Raw genomic sequence first — 21999 nt, forward strand, 5'->3', positions numbered from 1 at the left:
AAGTGCTTTGAATTGTTTTACAGATCAACACGGATAGAGCATTTGAACTATAACAAATATATCATGGAATTAGTGTAGGAACAAGTAACGGTGCAGATACTCTGTAAAACAATAAAGGCAGACATAAAGGAAACTTTCTACCATTCGCCGTTGAGGCAGCCATTCGGAGTGAGGTTACGGTAAATGGTAATTGTTGTAGTGCTTCAAGTTAAACTGTGCGTGTGCTCTTTTCAAATTGCCGACATTTAACTTTTTGTTTATGTTCTTTGTGGTACAGTGCCACAGATAATAAATGCTAGTGTGCAATAAATATCTACGTATGTTGAGGAAACATTGCAATATAGGTACAAAAAACTGAGTTCTAAGATTTTTATATCTATTTACTTGGTTTGTAAGATGAGAGCATGAACATGTAGAATTTTTTATTGACCATGCGTGTGTATACAAGTACCACAGCTAACGAACTATGAGATTATGACGTGTACTTATGTACTATAATATAATATTAACTCCTTTTTGTTACCCTATTCTCAATATGAATTAGCCGCTGTGGCCTTAATTTTATAACGAGAGGGTAATATTAAAATATACAGATATATTTTTCCATACATCGGGATAATCTCTTACAGTTAAAACACATATTTTTCTAATAGTATTTATTTATAAAAAATATGAAAATTCCAAAACATTGCTTGCACATTGTTACTCCGGGGCCCAGGTTTATTCGCTGTCGTGGTTTTATGCTGAAAATACATTAATGATTAACTGTGTTGAAATAAAATAAACGAGTTATATAAAATAATTTGAGTAAGTCGTGTTATACGTGAGTTATATTGAAGTTTATAATAAAATAAAGGAGTTATACAAAATAATTTATGTAAGCCATGTTATACGTGGGTTATATTGAAGTTAAAACTTTAAAATATAAAAACTAGATAATATTAAAATCATTGGATACACTCGATCGATAATCCATAAATGTTTATTATCATGATTTAAGTATCGATCCTAACTACTAAACTTAACTAAAAGTATTATTTTAAGTTTAGCAAGTGCTAAATAATTTCTTTGATCTAATATCGACTCAAAATTTAAACACGAGAATATAAAATAAATTAGACTTTAATACATACTATACACCTTTTTAATCAATTATAGATTTAATCTGCTTGTTGTTCATTTTAATTTTTCAATATTAATAAAACGTGTTTAATTAATTTGGCATTCGGGCAACCACATCTTCTTTTGAACTTTTTATATGCTTACAAAGAAAAGCTAAGCAAGACACGAAAATTGAGTTCTCATCTATGTTTATAAAGAAAATAGTAATGCGCCCCTTACAATTATTTTTTTAAATTAGATAGCCCATTAGGTAGATCTATCCAGAAATAAAGTACCAAAAACTGATTGATTAAATTTCTTAATTTTAAACCCTTACCAGAAAGAGCGGCAAATAGTGTATTTTCCTTTAATTTTTTAATATCTCTAATACCGGGGATGTTGTACTAAACACAAAGTTTATTATTCTGAACCGCAACCTTATTACCAATTCATTAAGCCACACCTGTATATTAAATAAATTATTGTTACTTACAGCATTGATCAGTGGGTACACACACACCCTCATCATTTCTCATATAGTCAGGGTCACACACACATGCAGGGTCGTAGCAACCAGCGGCTATAGAAGGACATGGCGGAGGATTTTTCAGATCCTTGCAATTCTTCCAGCATACTTCCAGAGCACATTCGATGTAATGTTCATTTTTGGGGCATTCTGCGAAATTAAGTTTATGATGAATTATACACAAATAGTCGCTGTGTTCGAAAGAAAGTTAATATATAACATGAAACCATTAAAAGTTATACACGTTTTCTTAAATAAGCGCTTGTATATATTTTTTTTAATTTAATCAGCATTTTAAGATACGGTCATAAACTGCGGTTATACTAACTAACAAACTTTTTAAATTATTATCCTTCTTCTTCCTTCTTATGAACAACTAGTAAAATATAAGGCATGTTGCCTTATATTTTACTAGTTTTTCGCAGCGGTACATATATAGCCTACTAGCTGCGTCCCGCGGTTTCACCCGCGTAAGTCCGTATCCCGTAGGAATATCGGGATAGAAAGTTGCCTATATGTCATTCCAGTTGTCCAGCTGTCTACGTACCAAATTTCATTGCGATGGGTTCAGTAGTTTTTGCGTGAAAGAGCGACAAACGCACACACATCCTTACAAACTTTCGCATTTATAATATTAGTAGGAAGTAGGATGCCACTCAGTGAAGTTGCAGCTTTCTAACGGTGAAATAATTTTTGAAATCACGTATTTTTATGTCAAAATAGTACACACACACTTAGGTACAAATCTATCCTCTTTGTAATATTAGTTTAGACATAGATCATGTTCAAATACTTGTAGAAAATTGTAATGAAATTAACAATCATCATTTTCAGCCCATATATGTTCACACTGCTGGGACACAGGCCTCCTATGAGGGTTCAGGCCATAATCTACCACGCTGGCCAAGTGCGGATGGGCAGATGTCACATGTCGTCGAATTTTGATTCTTGGGCGTGCCGGTTTCCTCACGATGTTTTCCTTCACCGTTTATGCAATGGTGATGTTATCCACATTTGCAGATAAATTTAAAAATCGATTTATTTCCTACACGCTCACCCCGGTCTCGAACCCCGTCTTATTGATTTTAAACTCCAAAGTCCAACCACTGAGCCACAACTGCTTTAATTAACAATAATTCTCACTATTCTTTCTCTAACTACTAACTACTATACTAACTAACTGCTTAAACTACTTATACTAACGCGCTATGATACTAGTAACGAATTGATTTGTTGTATAACCTACTTACCCCACGGTGTTTTATCAATCTTCAAAGCATACGAAACAACGAAACACAAAAACAAAACGGGTAATGTTTTTAAAGACATGTTGTATCTAATTTAGTTCTCGACACACTGGTTTCGTTTTTCCTGATGATGTATTTATGTACAATATGTTATAAAAAACAATTATATATACGTTGATTTAGGATGACGTTATCTGCGATGATAATTGTTACCTACGGAGCTAAAGCATTGTTGTTATAGGTAAATCCAGTACATTTATTTTATTTGTAGTTTTTTTTTACATTAGTTTCTTATAATTTAAGTGTTACAATTCATTCAATTATAGGATGCCAAGTTTTTTTAAATAATATTATATTTCTATTGCTAATATCCCTATCCTTGACCGCCTCCTTAGTACAGTGGTAAACGCGTGAGCGTAGAACCGAGAGGTCCTGGGTTCGATTCCCGGTGGGGACAATAAAAAAAAAATGTCTCGGTCTGGCAGGACACAGAAGGCTGATCACCTACTTGTCCATAAAGAAAATCGATCAGTCAAACAGATGTATATCATCTGCCCCATACTCCAGTAGGGGACACGGGACTTAACTTTTAATATCCCTGTCATGAAAATAATCCACGACAATATTAAAAATCTTAATAAGTGTAAAAACATGTCATTTATAGCCATTTTTTAAATAAATAAGCATTTTATTGGCTCGTGTTGCTGTAGGAATATCTTTCTATTATTTTTCTTATTATATTATATTTCTTCTCTGCATATGTTTGTCACTGCTCCTCAACAGCTCTACCGATTTTAATGAAATTTTTTATGTGTATTCAGGGGGATTCCAGATTGGTTTATATTTACAATTCCAAGTCAAAAACTATTGATTATACAATATTCATTAAAATAAAAGAAAAACTTCTGAAGAATAACATATATATATATATATATATATATATACGTCTCGAGCAGGAAACTTACAAATTTCTATTATTTATTGTATACTAGCAGTACGCCCCGGCTCCACTCATGTACATTCTTTCCCACCATAAGAACATTCCTTATACCTTAACAAAATTTTTTAAAAAATTACCGAATTGGTCGAGCCGTTCTGTAGTCTTACGCTTAACAACATATTTGGCAATAAATTTTTGTCCACATAAGATTACACTCGTGAATTTTTATATTGTATTACATAAAAACATTCGAGTTTTCTTTTTTTTATGTCATAGCGGGCAACTGAGCTGGTGGTTCGCCTGATGGTAAGCGATCACCACCGCCCATGAACATTCGCAAAGGTTGGGCCTCTGCGAATGCGCTGCCCGCTTTTTTGGGATAAGAGAAAAGGAATGGATTAACGACTGGAAAGAAGGAATGGACTGGGACGGGTGAGGGAAAGGAAACGGGCCTCCGGCTCCCCCACTCACCGTACGAAACACAGTGGCATGCCACTGTTTCACGCCGGTTTTCTGTGGGGGTGTGGTACTTCCCCGGTGCGAGCTGGCCCAATTCGTGCCGAAGCGTGCTCGACTCCCACAATATAGTTCCTTGCATATTATTTAACCATAAAATATTTATTTACAATAAAGCATTATGGATAGGTACGTGGGAAATACCGACCCATAATAAGAATATGAAATAATTACTTATTATGATGGAGCATAGATTTAATCAGAGCTAGTAAATTATATGTTACCATAATGTAATGACACGTAATATCATGATTAACCTTGTATTTGTTAGTATCAGAATATTATTTTTAAAAGACACGAACCTTCACATAACCACTTTTCGGAAACATAATATGTATATATATAAAATCATTTGTATCTAGAAATTCGTCTGCATTATGTAATTTTTTTTATGTTCTATTACAATATGTGTTATATGGTACAGGACAAATATGAGGCTACGCGAAACATTAAAAGTAGTAAAAGTATGTAATTATAAGTGTAAATATTTAAAATATCCTTTAATTTTGTATTCGTCTAAATAAATATATGAGCGTATTAAGCAAAACAGGGCCTAAGAATGAATGAAAATACCTTTCCTATATGAATATAGAATGTATACTGTAATAAGGCAGCCACGTGTCAAAATAACAATAACACCTCAAACAATTACAGAGCCTTAATATCGTTAAGTGAAGAATAAAACCAGTCAAGTCATAAATGTTACCTTTACGAATTCAAGGTTCGGGTCAGATTGGTCCGAGAGCTGGCTGATGATTGTATACCATTACCGTTATGTGTTTGAGGAGTTTCGTTTGGTATTTTCTTGTGTTTGATTTTACGCGATTATCATACATTTACAAATTAAGATTTTTTAATGGATTTTAGACGCGATTTTTTTTTATGTCATAGCTGGCAACTGAGCTGGTGGTTCGCCTGATGGTAAACGATCACAACCGCCCATGAACATTCGCAAAGGTAGTGCCTCTGCGAATGCGCTGCCCGCTTTTAGTGCGTAAGGGAAAAGGAACGAATTCATGACAGGAAAGAAGGAATGGACTGGGACGGGTGAGGAAAAGGAAATAGGCCTCCGGCTCCCCCACTCACTGTACGAAACACAGTGGCATGCCACTATTTCACGCCGGTTTTCTGTGGGGCTGTGGTACTTCCCCGGTGCGAGCTGGCCCAATTCGTGCCGAAGTGTGCTTCATTATATTACTAACCAGTTTCGAACACTTTACAGTGAGCGTGGGTCACGTGGAGACTGAGATGTTACATGTCTTGAATGTCTTACAAAAATTGTTTCGTTTGGTTTGATTAAACATTTATTGCATCTGTAAATATTCAGAATCAGTACGTCAGTAACGATGTCAGTTTAATTTTTATTACATTCTGTTCTGTCTTTATATCATGTAAAAACGGAATTATTACTATAGAAAGAACCACCATTGAATTTTTTTTTTAATTGAAAATCTTCTAAACTTTAATTGAAACTATTTTAATAAATCTCAAGTGCATCTTCCTTATGGTCCGCTTATAAAGAATAGATTTTCTTTGCAGACGCTGCATATTATAACAAAATAACCATCTACACACCCCCGTTAAGCTTGGGCAGTATGTATGGTTAATTCACTTTTTGTTCGTTTTCAAAATTTTGAACAGTTATCATTATTCTAATCTAGGCGAAGCCAAATCCTGAGAATCAAAAATAATTACAATTCGTTGAGCGATTTTTGATATATAGTGAGGTGTCAGTAGCTCGAGTTAGCTTATTCATAACATTTACTTGCAGGATGGACGTTTGTAATTTACTCAGGGATAAAGTCAAATGCAAATTTATGCATGTCAAATCATAAAATTTGGCATGAAATTGTCTTTTAAACTAGTTATAAAAGTTTCAATTCGATCCAAGCGGATTCAAACTGATGAATTAGATATTAAGAAATTTTTTTTAATCAGCTCTCTGCCTGTATGTTTCACATTAGAGATTATGGCAAGATGTTGCGAATTTATCACGTTCATTTACGAGGATAATAAAAGCCAGAGATAATTGTAATAGGAGGTATTATTACGTAATACGATAATATAATGTTCATAATGTGATATCGTAATGTGAAGGATGGTAATAGTAAAAAGCTCAAGGTGTAATAACAGTTCTAAACATTATTGTATAATTATTCATGCGAAGAAACTAAACCACCGTGGAATTGGGAGAACTAAATCAACTTTAATTAATTTTATTTAATATTTGTGATCCCAGCACGGAAGACACTAGATTTCAAATTAAAAAACAACTCGAATAGGAAACCTCCTTTTTTATATAAGAAAGCAATTTAAAGCGAATCTATACCTAAATCAAAGCTAATCTATCTATATCTTATAATAGATATAAGAAAACAGCATTATCTATTTATTAAATAACGGAAAAATTCAATAACTTAAAGGATTGACGTCAGGATAAAGGTAGAAAGCATAAGGAAAAGGATATAGACCTCCATTTCCCCCATTCCCCGAACGAAAAACAGTACCACGCCCCTGTGCAAGCTGGCCCAATTCGTGCTGAAGTATGTTTGTTTGAACACGCTGATCTCAGGAACTGTGCATTTCAACTGCATTTTATAAATGCAAATGTACATTAACTTCCTCTTTTTTCCCTCCACCCTTTAAGTCACTTTTTCTTTCTTTATGTGATATATAAGATCTTTTATATAAAAACTGATGCACAATTTATATGTGAGAGTATATAAATAAATATTGGGTATATGGGTTGCCCCCGTGGGTACTCCTTTGTCACCCGAAGTGCTGACGTGTAAAAAATGGCAACATAAATATTAAACGTGCCAAGAAAATGGCTGCCACGCGATTTTGGAGGAAATAATGTTCTATTTTTTTTTTAACAATAGTTTTTTAATCATTTAACTTCTTTTGGGTTAATATCACATTAAAACAAAAGAGGTGAATTATTTACCTAAGTTTGGTGTTAAAAGGATATTTTTTAGGTTATATTTATTTAGTAACTTTATCTTACATGAATATATCTCAATATAAAATTATATTATGTCTGTAACGAGATTTTGTCAAACGAACTCTGTTCATGATGTAAATTTCAATTTTATCGATTCTTTTACCAAGAAAACGGAAGCTCTAAAGGAGTCTTTGGAGCGTACAAGATAACTTGGAATTCGGCGAAAAAAAGTACCTTTAAAATAAACAAATGCTTACAAAGATTGAAACAATTTAACGCAAGACAAGTTCTGTTGGATGCCGAAGCGCGATGTGGTTTAGCCCGTGAGCCGGAAGACCACAAATAATTTACATTTAAATTGTCATTTAGAGAATATTAGATCTAAATGTATTCATATAAAGTGTAATTTAGCTTAATGGACATGAATTATTTTACGAATCGTTTGATATTCGACATGGCGTCCCGCAAACAATGGGGAAAGAAATTCGGCAAATCGCAAGATAAGGCATGATAAAGGTGAAATATAATTTAAGTAATGGCATCTTTATTACAGCTGAATTTGTTCTCGGAGATTATCTTGATTCATGAGGTGACGGCAACTGAATGCATTGATCGATTAAATGTACTTAAATAAATCGACTCACAGCTACTACGCTTGAATGATTCTATGTATTAAATGACATTAAAGGATTATAGTATGACATGAATTGATGTATACACATTTATAATTCACTTTCATGTACTAAGAAAATTTATTTTAAGTGATGTATTCTCTCTGTATTCTTCTTATATCCTACTAGCTGATCAGGCAAACGCTGTTTATCTTACTCTACTCTTATCAGTGGGGTATAAAAATAGATGTTGGTCGATTCTCAGACCTTCCCGATATGTACACAAAATATCATGAGAATCGGCATATATATATATATATGGAGATTATCACGGCGATATTTTTAATACGGTAACATAATTTATTGAAATTCACTTCCCTTTTTTAATAAAATTCAGCGTCGCTCGATAATAAAAAAATATTCGATTTCCTATATTAAAAGTAGTATGACAGCGCGATAAGTAATATCCCGAAGCCCAGATTAAATCAGTTTTCATAACAGATTCGCCAAGGATGAAATTGGTTTTTTAAACGCTATAAGTTTGGTAGATTTTTTCGCTTTAATCTAAAAACGTTTTTACTATGACAAGGAAGGAAGGAAGTAATTAAAATTACTCCAGTCGGATTTGTTCGTAAGTGTATGATACAAATAAGTGACTCTGTTTTTAAAGTATTTGATAGAAATGAGATGTGCTCTATTTTTTGGCCTGGGAAGTGAGGAAAAAGATACAGACCTTCGTCTCACCTACTTATCAAATTTAAGTAGCATGGTACTATCTTACGCCGATCTTCTGTGTGGTTGTGGTACCTCCCCGTCAAGAGCTAGCACAATTCATTTCGAAGCGTACTCAACTCCAACACTCATATCTGCATTATCCTAACTAATATTATAAATGCGATGCTAGTAATAAAATATGATTATTCTATTTACTTTCGTGTACCATCTTAGCATAACTTGTTTCTCTATTTCTACGTAACTTTCTAAAAAATCTGTTCTAAGCAATCTATTAATGTTTTTTTTAATAAATAGTGGGTAGTTATTTGTATAATTTCTTTCATTAGTGTGTTGTGCTGTCCCTGAAAAATAAATGTTTCCTTCTTTCTTTTCTTTCTTTCTAGTTTGTAGCTATAAGACAAGGTAGAAAGAATTATTATTTAGAGCCCAATCCTTTTTATTATGTTTTTACGATCACATAGTTATGAATCGAAGGTTTTTTGTAACAATTACGACTGAGTCTAGACCACGACATTGAAAGTGTTGTTCAATGTCAAATATCACTTAACGAGCTTTAAATCGAGTATTGTTGTTTGTAATGTTTTTGACGATTATTACTATTTTGAAATGATTTAATACTTCGCGAACATTTTAATACACTGGCTTTTCCATAAAATTGTCCCAGAGTAGACGGATGGATTTTCCCTATAATTCTCAAAAATATGTTCACTGTCAACAAGTCAAACATGGAGGAAGTTTCCGTGATGGACCATACCGTAAATGGCGTGGACCTATAGTGTGGATAGAAGTATGTGAGATGTTTTTGTCTGGTATTTTTACAACATTAGTTTGTATCAAAAAATCTGATTTGGGGTAAGAATTTTCAACGTATGCGTATATTATCGGGCGGATTTATCGAACTACAAGAAGATTCTAACTTGACGTGAAAATTCTTCTTCTTCACGTTACGCTGGAGCTAAGACGTCACAAAACTAACATTTCATTAAAAATATATGAAAGTAATAATATCAAATGTCAAATGTATAAAGGATTATATAGAATACAATATACATTGACTACTACATAAAGAATGCCCTTAATTCCCTTCCTAAGTAACATATTACCCTCAATTCTCGAATACTTACCATTTTAAAAATAGAACAGTTTTCGTACACACACAATATCAAATCAATATTCTGTGTTAGAGTGTACCAAATGTGTACACTCTAATACAAAAACGCGTCACAATATATCTCGCAAGAGAAACTGTCACTTGATTAAAACATTTTCCGCTACATTATATACTGAATATACGGGAAAAGGTCTCGTTACCCTTAACCTTAAACAGCGTAGTGTGCTAAAAGAGCAGAATGAGATAAAACACGCCAGTAAAAAGTAATAAACAGTTTACGATGTTCTTTATTAAGAACTATATTATCAGACTCATTTTTATATTCACTGTTAGAGATTCATAATTAAACGTTTAGGTTTATAAGAGACTCATATAATCTTTTATGTGTGAAAGTAGTTAGTTTGATGTCTAGAAAATGCTGTCTAAAATATTATGATATTATTGATTGAGCTTATTTATATTTGTTTGTGATTTGATATATTTCCTCAATTTTCTGAAAATATTTGTCACGTAATAAGAGAAAAGATTTGAACCGAGAAATGCCATATCCAGATAGATATCCAGCTGATTCTTTCGCATAATTTATGAAATTGGAATAGCCTATCAAAATCTCTAATAAGCTTTAAGCCCCAAAGCAATTTACTTATGTAAAAGAGCATTTATCTATACGACTCTAAAGTGGAAATCTCAACTGCAGTAACAAATGTCCTCACAAATTCAGAATCGCAGAACGAGCTCGTTGTTGCTTTTTTTGCTGAAACATTTGAATATCCGAATACAACCCGACACTATTTACGTCTGGACAATCCAGTTACACGCCAATTCGAATTGAACTATCGGTATGTTGCAATAAGGTGGTTTTTACTATATCAAATTGTTGTTCACCATTTGATTATTCCATCGTAAGTCAAGTTAGCAAGTCAGGATAAGCGCCCGTTTCCTATTGTAAGGATAACTGCGCGTTAGATTTTGAGACTTCTAAGAATAGTTACTGATTCTGCAATAAGTATTATGGTTTTTAATTTTAATATATTTTTTTAATTTTAATTTTTAAAACACAGGTTGTCCCGTCGATGGTGTGTACTATATCCAATGGTTCATACAGTTTTGCAAACGTTAATTATGGAGAAAACAACAAAACGATGCATAACATTTTTTATTTTGATTTTTTCCAAAAATCGCTAGCTTATTTAGCCATAATTGAAGACATTTTCTTATGGAAATACTTTTGTGGTACTCAATGTGCACAGTGGCCTTCGATCAAGTAGGACTCCCACTGCAATACTGGAATACCAATAAAACTCCATTGTGTCCATCGAACCGCTTTCCCCGTCGGCGACCGCCAGTCACCTAGTCAATTTTCTTATATACCTAAGACATCATTTATTCTTCAAATATTAAAAGAACATTCAGAACAATATCGCATTAAATAATTATAGTAAAATAATATTAGAATGTTCATCATCATCATATCACATATTATCATCATGTTATACCTTCATATATGCCTATATATGTTCCTACTTCAGACGTTCCTACTTACGACACAGGCCTCCTATTAGGGTTCGGGCCACAATCCACCACGCTGGCCACGTGCAGGTTAGCAGATGTCACATACCGTCGAACTTTTGATTATTAGAATATTATATGGCACAATTTTACTTGTGGGTCGAAAAATGTAAACTAACCCTTGACCTCGCTGGCCGTTTTGCCGTGAGTGTTGCACAGAACCGGGTTAAATAATTCGCGATTAAAACCCGGATAAACTCTTTTAATTTCCCCACTTTAATTAAATTTTAATTACTTCGGATATTATGAAAATTACAGCCCTTTAATTAGCTTAATGAACATAATCTTTTACTTTTTCAAAATATATTTTTTGTTTTCTTTTTAATTGTGTATAAAGCGTAAAAAGTCACGGGTATAATTTAACGTTAACGAAGATTTATATGTATACTTTTTTAATCGTAGCCAATAAAAAAAAACAAAATCTCTTTCGAAATCCATTCCAGACTACATTTAATTTTTTCTTCTTTTTAGTAAGTAGAAGTAGTAACAGAAGAATTACTACCTTTTTCTTTTCTAGCAACTTTGTGAAAGCTAGGAAAAATATCCTCATATAATCTGCGTTACAGAAATATAGAAAATAATAAGAATAGAATAGAATAAATAATAATAGAAGACGCACTTTCGAATCCTGCCTCAATGTTTTTTCTCATAACATGTCAATGCTATAAATTTTAATTCAAATCTAAATTATGTAGTAACATCTAATAACACTTTCTATTTCAATTCAATAATATTTTAAAAGTTATCGTTTGTTTACATATCAATTTATGCTATTCAAATTTTCGTTTCAAGCCATCTTAATATGTATAAGTTTTTGCCTGGAACCATTAAGCAGTTTTAGGCACCATTTATTCATAAAAAACCCTCAATCATCGTTAAAATTAAACGAAAACATAAAAAACATCTTTAAAATCTTATATATAAAATTCTCGTGTCACAATGTTAGTCTCTATACTCCTCCGAAACGGCTAGACCGATTCCTCTGAAATTTGGTAAGCATATTGGGTAGGTCTGAGAATCGGCCAACATCTATTTTTCACACCTCTAAATGATAAGAGTAAGGCAGAACAGCGTGCAGGGTGCAGCTAGTAAAATATAAAATCCACTTCAAACGATACCGCGGTATAGTATTATGTTATCTGTGCCGACGTCGTAATTACTGCCATCTAGAGGCTTGCAGCCGCGTCCTTGATGTTTTTCCGTTAGAATTAATTTTATTTAAATGTCACGTTCGGTTTTTTGGGTTTTTCGAATCTAATACGATGCTATATCACACGATGCAGAATATTTTCCGATGGCAAGTTGGATAGCATTGAATTTGTGGCCATTTGCATGACAATTCTATAGATAGTGAGGTTTGCAGAAAGAGTAACTACAGAGTTTCTTGCTGGCTCTTCTCTGTAGAAACTGCTTTCTGCACCGGTGGTAAGAAGGTTCTGTAAGAAGTCAAATTGTATAAATAAATGAGTTTGAGTTTCAGTTTTGTGTAGCGAGATTAATTTATATATTCCTAGTACGGTTTCAAATATAACATAAAATGATAGAATTCAAATCACATAATTATTTAAAAATTTCATAAAAAACGGTCCAGCCGCTTGTTGACCATTTGTGAAACTGGTTAACACAAACTAATTGTGCTTTCGCTAATGGACATTCCTAGAACAATTTTAATGAGGCAATTATGGGATAATGGCGGACGGCGTTCTCGATTTATTTCCGTATGAATGTGTACTGTTTGCTCATCGCCTATTATGCTCAAATATTTAATAATCAAGTGCTTTGTTGATTTTATTTTGTGCCCATTTAGTTATCCTTCTTTAGAAATACTGAATGTATTCAAATACATTGTAATTATGCATAATTTGATAACAATACACGCTATTTTGTTAAACAAATAACACAAAATGTAAAGGCATTGAAAAATAAATTTGTAAGGCAGTTAGTTTAAATGTATTTGACATATTATACCAATTTCCACATCTCGAAGTAAATGTTTACTAATAACTAAAAACAAATGCTGAAGGCAGAGCGACTAAAAGCAAGCCTGCATAAAATTGAAGTGGAGTTCTCACTAAATGATTCGCTGTCCTAGTTAAAGTTATCAATAATTAACCGTTTTCATAAACTACGTCATTTTGTAATGCCATCGTTGAATCACATTAGGTGATAAATTTATCTTGATAAAGTTTTTTATCATTTTAATTTAACTGTTTAAAGTTTTACTAGCTGTTTGCTTTGGCTTCGCCCGGTCTTAAAGATCGGGTAAAGGTGTGGCTATTTAACGGTGAAAGTATTTTAAAAGCCGATCCAGTAGGTTTTAAGTTGTTTATTTAAACCTATAATTATAAAAATCTATGAAATAATAATAAGTGTAGATATATACGTTGTATATATGTATTTTTTTTGTATTAGTATATACATTTTTTTTTAATGGATGATTAAATCTGAAGACTGTAAAATATCGTAATCTACGATTGTGCCTTTTATTGTTTTATAAATAATCGTTAAGTTTCAAATAAAACTGAAAAACAACTCACATTACACCTTCAAGTAACCAACACGTTTAAAGTTGAGTATGTCTTTACTTATTTCATATAATTCCAAAACGAAAGACGTGTTCTTTTTTTAAACTTGTGTGTTCTAATTTTATACTTCAAAAACTACAACCGTAAAAAATTCAACCAGTGTGAACCAACACATTTTTGAATCGGACAGAGTTGCCGCTTGTCGTTGGATTATTAAAAGTTTCTTCCTTTATTATAAAGTTCCACTTTGAAAATGAAGTGAATTTTTACCCCAGCTATTTTGTGTTTATATGTATACTAATAACGAATAAAGCTGTAGGATCTATTTATTTGCTTGTACGCGCTCATCTCAGGAACTACTGGACCGATTTCAAAAATTCTTACACCGGTATGTGGATGATCCCTAAGTAGTACATACCTTATGCATCCCAGGCGCGGCCGGGGGTACTGCAAGTGATGATATCAAACAGCTAGGTAAAAGTTCAATTTATAATCATTTTATAGTTATTCTTTGTAGTTCCTTTTTTATTTATTTTTATGTTTTAATCTATGTATATCCTTCCTACTAATATTATAAATGCGAAAGTTTGTAAGGATGTGAGTGTGTTTGTTGCTCTTTCACGCAAAAACTACTGAACAGATTGCAATGAAATTTGGTTCGTAGATAGCTGAACAACTGGAATAACATATAGGCAACTATTTATCCCGATATTCCTGTGGGATACGGACTTATGCGGGTGATACCACGGGGCGCAGGTAGTATATTACAAAGCTGAGATGGCGAAAAAAGTTATATTAAATCACGCTGTAACCAAAACAAGTCATACAACGGTAAATATCGGTTTAAACGCAGACGACGTTACACGAAAGAATATTTTATTGTGAGAGTCGAGCACGCTTCGGCACGAATTGGGCCAGCTCGCACCGGGGAAGTACCACACTCCCACAGAAAACCGGCGTGAAATAGTGGCATGCCACTGTGTTTCGTACGGTGTGTGGGGGAGCCGGAGGCCCGTTTCCTTTTCCTCACCCGTCCTAGTCCATTCCTTCTTTCCAGTCATTAATCCTTTCCTTTTCCCTTACCCCATAAAAGCGGGCAGCGCATTCACAGAGGTACTACCTTTGCGAATGTTTATGGGCGGTGGTGATCGCTTTACATCAGGCGAACCACCATCTCAGCTGTCCGCTATAACATTAAAAAAAAAAAAGAATATCACAATAAACAAACGAAAAAAAGAAATATAACCAATTTTGTAAACAACTTCTAGCGTATCGTATTCCATGTTGCGGGACAAAGCCAAATTGTGCATTTCAAAACATTTGTTGACATTCAACTCAATATTAATTCGCTGAAGCAAATAAGTTCGAACGTTCTATCATCCAGAAGTTTGGTGAGTGTTCAAGCGTAAAATTGATATTTTAATACTCCTTGTTTTCATTCCGAATTATATTTCCCAAATAATCTTTGCGTTATCTAGCTGGAAATGGAGTGAAATTGTATTTAATTCAAACTTGTTCAATCGCCTTTATGTTGTTTATTGATAACGTTGACGACAATTTATTAGGTTTACGTTACTGAGGATATGGGAATTCCTTTATATTTCCGTCTTTAATCCTTTTCTCATCTCTTATCCCTTAAAAGCAGGCATCGCATTTGCAGAAGTCCTACCTCTGCAAAACTTCATGGGTAGTGTGGATCGCTTGCCCCCAGTGTTGCCCCAGTTGCCCGCTATTACGTAAAAATACTGTAAACTAATGTAATCGCTAATTGCAGGCTAACAGCTACCATAATTAAATACGCTAAGAATTGAGAAATATGAATTAAAAAAAGGAAGAAAGGCCTTTTGGCGCGATAGATATAAGCGTTTTCATATATCGACATTATATTATACCAACCTCTATGTTGACATAAACAAACACACATAAACACACACACACACACACACACGCACACACATTACAGACACAATGCAAACAAAATGAAAATTATACATTGCTTTTAATGTACGGGCATCATCTTGTAATGCACGATCGCTCACTAGTACGCTCGCGGAATCGCAACGAATGCATTGCGATCCAGTCGCGATTGCCGCGTGTGACACGCGTCTTAATGCGAATTATCAATTATTTATTTTTCTAACTGAATGCATATTCAGTGGGTATACTAAACTATCTAAAATTCTTTAATACATTGTGACGTTATGATAGAAATTCCTTAAAACTGCTAATGTTACGAAAATTTAAGCGAAAAATAATATTATCTAGGTTTCATTCTATACCGTTGTTATAAACATAGATAATGTATACAGAGTATGTTCAATAGGTCCGTCATATTCATGTATATAATTTAAGAGCAATAAAGACATTGTAAGTTTAATTCACGCTATTTACTGTTTGTTTAATTTGAAACGACGAATACTACATTGAGGCGTTCAAGAAAAGAGCGTATATGTCACTAAAGGCCTGCAAAGCACTTGTAACACCTCTAGTGTTCCCATCCACCCCTTTGCTTGCTCTGTAATAAAAAAAACGAAATCGCCAAATTTTACTTTGCATGTTTACTAGCAACATGCTTGATTAATGTCGATTAAACCTTTATATTAAATATAGAAAAATACAAATCTAAACGTTAGAGAATAGCGATTGATAAACCTCTACAAGATTTTTAGGGATCGTTAGGTACAGGCATAAAGGTGTAGTGGTGATATTGGAGTACGTACATTGTTTATTCTCATGTATTATTTTGAAGTATTACAGTTTTAGCATTTAATTAACGATTATTTCGTTTGATGAAACCTTTTTAGATTTCTGGTTGAGATAAAAGTGTAATTTCCACTTTTAGAAAAATATTAAAAATAATTAAATACAACTAACCAGATATATGCCTTTTCAGTAAGTTTTCAATAATAAATCTACAACATATTCGGATAAAGTATACGATAACATTATTTCTAAACGAACAACGAATTTAGTATGTATGTCTAACTATTTCGACAAAACAAACATACATTCCAATATAAATACCGCTCGCCCAAACACCTGAAACCGTTCAGCGTTAAGGCGACACATTCTTGCCGAATATTTCCCGAAACGGTGTTAACTGTACCGAGTTAGTGAAAAACTTTTTCTCTAATTTATAGCCTCATTGGTCCGGACTTGCGTTAAACCTTATTTACAACTTAACCTCCTTGAAGGCAACCGTATAAAATAAAACGATCAAACTGAACGGGAGTTCCGCCATCTTTAATATATGATAATATCGTGATATAATCCTTGTGTGCCTTCTGTCTACTCAATTTCATGCAATTCGATTTTGTACTTGGGTCTTAAGACTATGGGATCAGGCAGGCGTGCATAATTTTTATAGTGGAAAGATTTCTTACTATACAAATATCAAATATGCACATTACCTCCTATTTACTGTACACTCAAATTTATGGGATCGACTAGAATGCGATGCTTTTAGTTTACCTCTTGTCTAAGTGTTTCAGTTTGAAAATATTTGTTATAATGTCAGCAAAACTTTTACCGCAACATAAAGATCTCTATGGTTGTACGGTAACATTTTGATTAAATAACTACTGGATGTGCTCCATAAATTATTAAATTATCGATTTTGAAGGCAATGTGAAAGAAAGATTTTAAAATATTGTAGACCTAGTTAACGCACTGTTATTTATTTACTATAAATATATGGCAACTATTTAATCAACTTTTTGGTTTTGATAAACAATTTGCCTCACTATTTTGGGGAGGGGAATCAGTATGACTTTTCGCATTTTTAATTGCTATCTTAAATACTTTCGTATCTAATTCTAGAGCTTATTGAATCTAGCTAATTCCTTTGTTGTATTGTTTTTATTATTGTTTCTTTAGACCATCAAATAAATTAAGTATAGAAGTGATCTAATTGAAATAATTGTCTGAGAGGACCTAGTTAATTTTCAAGATAATTAACATTTTTTCTTCTTTATTCGCAAGACAGTGTTGAGTGTTTCCATTTGAGTAATTGTGTAAATGAATGAGGAGATTAAATTATAAATTAGAAGACTTTCTTTTAAACAAATAGCTGTTTGGTATTAATTATTTTGATTACATGGCTATTAAAGAGTAATTAAATGTTACACTGCGATCTTAAAATTAATTATGTTCTAGCTTTGATCAGGGGTTCTTACTACATTTTTAAATATTTTTAATTGTCGGCATGTGCTTTATTCAATCTGTCAGATTAATAAGCAAATAAAATAAATGCAGCATTTTTTTATCTCAAAGACAAATACGTCTGTTAAAAAAAATGGTTGGCTCTTTCGGCACAAATATAGCACCTAACTCATTAGTGCCGAAAAAAATGCAATTTTTCGTGTTTGCAGAATCAGATCAGAACTTAATTCAATAAAATCAGTAGCGAAAAACAAGTACAATCCAAGACAAGTAAAAAATAACATTAAGCTATTTATAAATTCAATAGATGCATGTGAATAATTGCAAAAACCTTGGAAAAACTATTGAACGAAACGACAAATCCGAGGGCAAATTTAACAAGCCCACAATAGCAAATACACAGTTAATGATAATTCAAAATAATTAATTAAAAGACCAATTCATGGTGAAATTTAAATATACAAAATATAATTTTATTAGGTCCATAAATTAATTCCGAATTAATAGCGTTTTGTTCGTTGAATCATGTTGAAGAGCCGGAAATTCTGAAAAACAAAAGTATTTATCAAATCATAATGAACTTAAATTAATCAGCACTATTCAAAAACGGCAAGTTAATTTTGTCCTCGACTTTTGTTTGAAACAGAATTCGGTGACAACAGGTGCATTCAAACGGTTAGTGAAATTAAAATTGTATGGAATATTTACAGCAATCGACGGGTAGAACGCAGTGGCCTAGTTTCTCGTGGAACACATAGCCAGGTTTACAATCGCACCCATTGTAGTGGCACCCGGAGAGGCAGTTTTTATTGGTGTCCCGGAAGTCAGAACATGAGTTTCCACAATGGTTACTACAGCCAGATGTCGCGTTTCTATCGCCTCCACACGACGCTGAAATAAGAACAATATCGTTGAAATAGCTGAACTACTAAGGTATTGTTTTTTCTGTCGTAGCTGCCAACTGAGCTGTTCGGCTGTTGGTAAGCAATCACCAACGCCCATAAGTATTCCCAGAATCCCTCTTTGGAGGAACAGGAAACGGGCCTCCAATTCTATTGAATTATTAGCAAACTTTTTTTAATTCCTTGTCCTGCATCGTGACAATGGAGAAAATGATTCATACGAGGATAGAAAGTATATTGCATAAGTAACTGTAAACTGTTACCACAGAAGCCCATTTCTCTTGCCTCACACTTCTCAGATTAATCCTTTTTTCCAGCCATATAGTGGGCAAAGAAGCGGTAGCGATTCCCTGCCATCAGAACACCCACTCACGCGGTTACCCGCTCTTACATAAAAAATAATACAAAACATTGAAACCAAAAGCAGCCAGGAACAAAAGCGACTAAATATGATTGTTTTTGTAAACTACACTCTACTGCACGCTTTGAAAGTGTGAAATTAAAAACTTTACTCTCATTACATGACACGTAACTGAAATGAAACAGAACAAGTACTTTTACACAGCTCCAGTATATTCTTTAGGATCGTACTGGGAACAAACTTTGGTACTAAAATTCTTCTAAACTTACACTTTTATGATACTAAAACAGTGGACCGCGAAATTGCTGAATATAAGGTTATAAGTGCCAAGAAAGTTTGGTCAACTATACAATAAGTACATTGTTAAAGAGTAGATGAGATGGTCTTAGGTGACAATGTATAGGTAAATGTTTTTTGTACTATCCCATTATATTCTTTCATTTTCTTTCCTTCCAGGTTGTCTAGTAGAGATTTCCTTAGTTATACAAACTATGCTTCTTTTTGTTACAGTTATTTTTATCCCAAGTAAATAAATAAATAGACATCCCTGTGTGTCTATTGGAAGCGCTATATACAATGTACGTTCCTAGTGCTGCACATTCCTTCCACACAACTGAAATCTATACTAAATGCTATAATTATAGATAAATTCGTAACTCTGTATTACTACGATCTAAAAATCTTTGATGGTGATGACACTGAGCCTTTAAAATGAGAATCAGCACGCAATTACCTACCCTTTACAACAGAAATACCCAAAACGAAGGAGGTTCAGCTTATTTTTTGTTTGTCTTGTTACTCGATAACTTTGTGGGTTTTCAGCTGATTGACGTGATTCATTCTGTTTCACAGGAAAAATATTTCCACTTTAGAATCCGAAGACTAACACACCCTCTTTCCTCACGAACCCGTCAATACAAACGCATCGTGAACAGGAAAGTTTCCTCCACATGGTGACACATGGCCCAGCTTACAGCTCTCGGACAATGAAAGAACTCCAAGTACATCTCACGCTACAAAAACTAACGTAACTACTTACGGCACTCCATTTTCGGTATACAAAGTCCATTATCATTCCTCACGTAGCCATCAATACAGACGCATCGCGATCTGCACAGGCTACTTCCCCCGCACGGGGACGGGTAGCCCAGGTGATCACAGCTCTTGGGGCCGCAGTGGTAGCATTCTACATGCATCTCGTTTGAAGCACATGTTGACCTTTTGAATACTGAAAATATTTTAGATTATAAAAAACATATATAATTTGAATTAGGTGACATAAGAATTTTTGTTATATATTTATGTTACTAGCATAACTGGCCACGCGTCGCTGTGGCCGAGTAATAATTAAAAATATTAAGATTATAAATTATTGGGATAATTAATCGAAAGAAAATATTTCCTATATCTTAAGTTGGACCAAATTACACATAAAATGCCAAATTTCATCAAAATCGGTTGAGTTGGTGAAGAGTTGATTGGGAACATACATCATGACATTGGATTTTTATATATTAAGATTTAATAAAAAGGTTCACCTTATTATTAATTTTTTTAATTGAAATAGTATTTCTTGAGAAAAAACCTAAGAGGTTTTCTAAAATTTATTAATTGAATATTTAGAGGCATTATTTATAAACATACAAAGAGACAAAGGTCTTAAAGAAAAAATCAATAATCTTATTAAATACGTATCATCAACATAGGTTATAATAAAAAATACAGATCAGATCGGGCGGATGAAATAAAATCAAAATAAAAATACAAATATCTGCATTTCTTTTCAAATTACGTGTTATATAATTTTGCTATCATTTAAACAATTTAAACTTAAAGATTTCTTTATCCTAATCTAAATATCTACACCATCACCCTTATCATTTTAATATAGTTTTATTTCAAACAGCATTAAAAAAGCTAACAAATAGTCATCCATATTATATAACAATGACTTAATATCATAATACAGCACAAATTACATCGCATTGCTCAAATAGCTTGCCGTAGAATGCAGAATTGTACTGCGAACCGTACATACGTGTCATTCGCACATTTCCACCTTTGTTGGAATTATCTGCTTAGCTCGCTTAACAAACTACATGTACCACGTGGCTTCTCTTACGTGAAATAAACGACTTCGCTGTGTAATGCAAAACAGGAACTAGGGAAAGCAGGAACATTTCTAAATAGGTAATGTCTTTAGATGAGTTATTATAAAAGTAGTCTGTCTATGAAAATTTATAAATACAATAAAAAATACACTACAAACACACACACACACACACACACACACACACACACACACACACAAACTCTCATACACTCACACACACTCACACTCACACACAAACACACACAAACACATACACACAGCTGACGTTTTTTACTTTCTTGTGTTCTTTCATCTTAATTTTGTGTATTGACAATGTATTGTTCTGTATTGTATTGATCATATCGTCTTCTTTTTTTCGATATCATGAAATAAAGTAATTTCAAGTACAGATTTGTATAAATAATGACAAAATTATTCGTCTTGTTTGAAATAGGCAATAGTTCAATATTATATACTTACATACCATACATGCATATGATTAATTTGATACCTTATTGTGAAAGTAGGGCATTAAATCAAGAAATGCATATTAAAATGCAATACAAAGCCCATCAGAAAGAAAAGAACGTTACGTTAGAAACAGTGTGTATAATTGCTCCCGTTTATTAAATTAAATTTACTAGTTTAAAGTGCACTT

General features: G+C 33.2%; 2 protein-coding genes across 2 annotated transcripts in view; both read right to left on the reverse strand.

The window, feature by feature from the left end:
- Positions 1-641: 641 nt before the first annotated feature.
- Positions 642-3018, reverse strand: LOC119838242 (venom peptide CtAPI-like). Its single transcript, XM_038364100.1, has 3 exons — positions 2878-3018; positions 1595-1777; positions 642-743 (listed from the first exon to the last, which is right to left on the reverse strand). The coding sequence occupies exons 1-3, from the start codon at positions 2954-2956 to the stop codon at positions 739-741; spliced, it is 267 nt and encodes an 88-aa protein (XP_038220028.1). The 5' UTR covers positions 2957-3018; the 3' UTR covers positions 642-738.
- Positions 3019-18407: 15389 nt separating this feature from the next.
- The window catches only part of LOC119837825 (inducible metalloproteinase inhibitor protein-like), a 6432-nt gene continuing 2840 nt past the window's right edge, over positions 18408-21999 (reverse strand). The window contains exons 2-4 of the mRNA XM_038363602.1: positions 20289-20477; positions 18695-18877; positions 18408-18531 (exon numbers count right to left, since the gene is read on the reverse strand). Coding sequence (XP_038219530.1) covers positions 18530-18531; positions 18695-18877; positions 20289-20477 — 374 coding nt within the window. The 3' untranslated portion in view covers positions 18408-18529. The remainder of the gene's footprint in view (positions 18532-18694; positions 18878-20288; positions 20478-21999) is intronic.

This window comes from Zerene cesonia, chromosome 3, assembly GCF_012273895.1.
Source record: "Zerene cesonia ecotype Mississippi chromosome 3, Zerene_cesonia_1.1, whole genome shotgun sequence".
NCBI classification, from domain to species: Eukaryota; Metazoa; Arthropoda; class Insecta; order Lepidoptera; family Pieridae; genus Zerene; species Zerene cesonia.

What these genes read in the sequence shown, in the direction of transcription:
- LOC119838242 (XM_038364100.1), bottom strand. Translation starts at nt 2,956, where the DNA reads ATGTCTTTAAAAACATTACCCGTTTTGTTTTTGTGTTTCGTTGTTTCG. An exon ending in GATTGATAAAACACCGTGGG is followed by an intron (nt 1,778 to 2,877) that starts GTAAGTAGGTTA and finishes TTAATTTCGCAG; the next exon opens with AATGCCCCAAAAATGAACAT.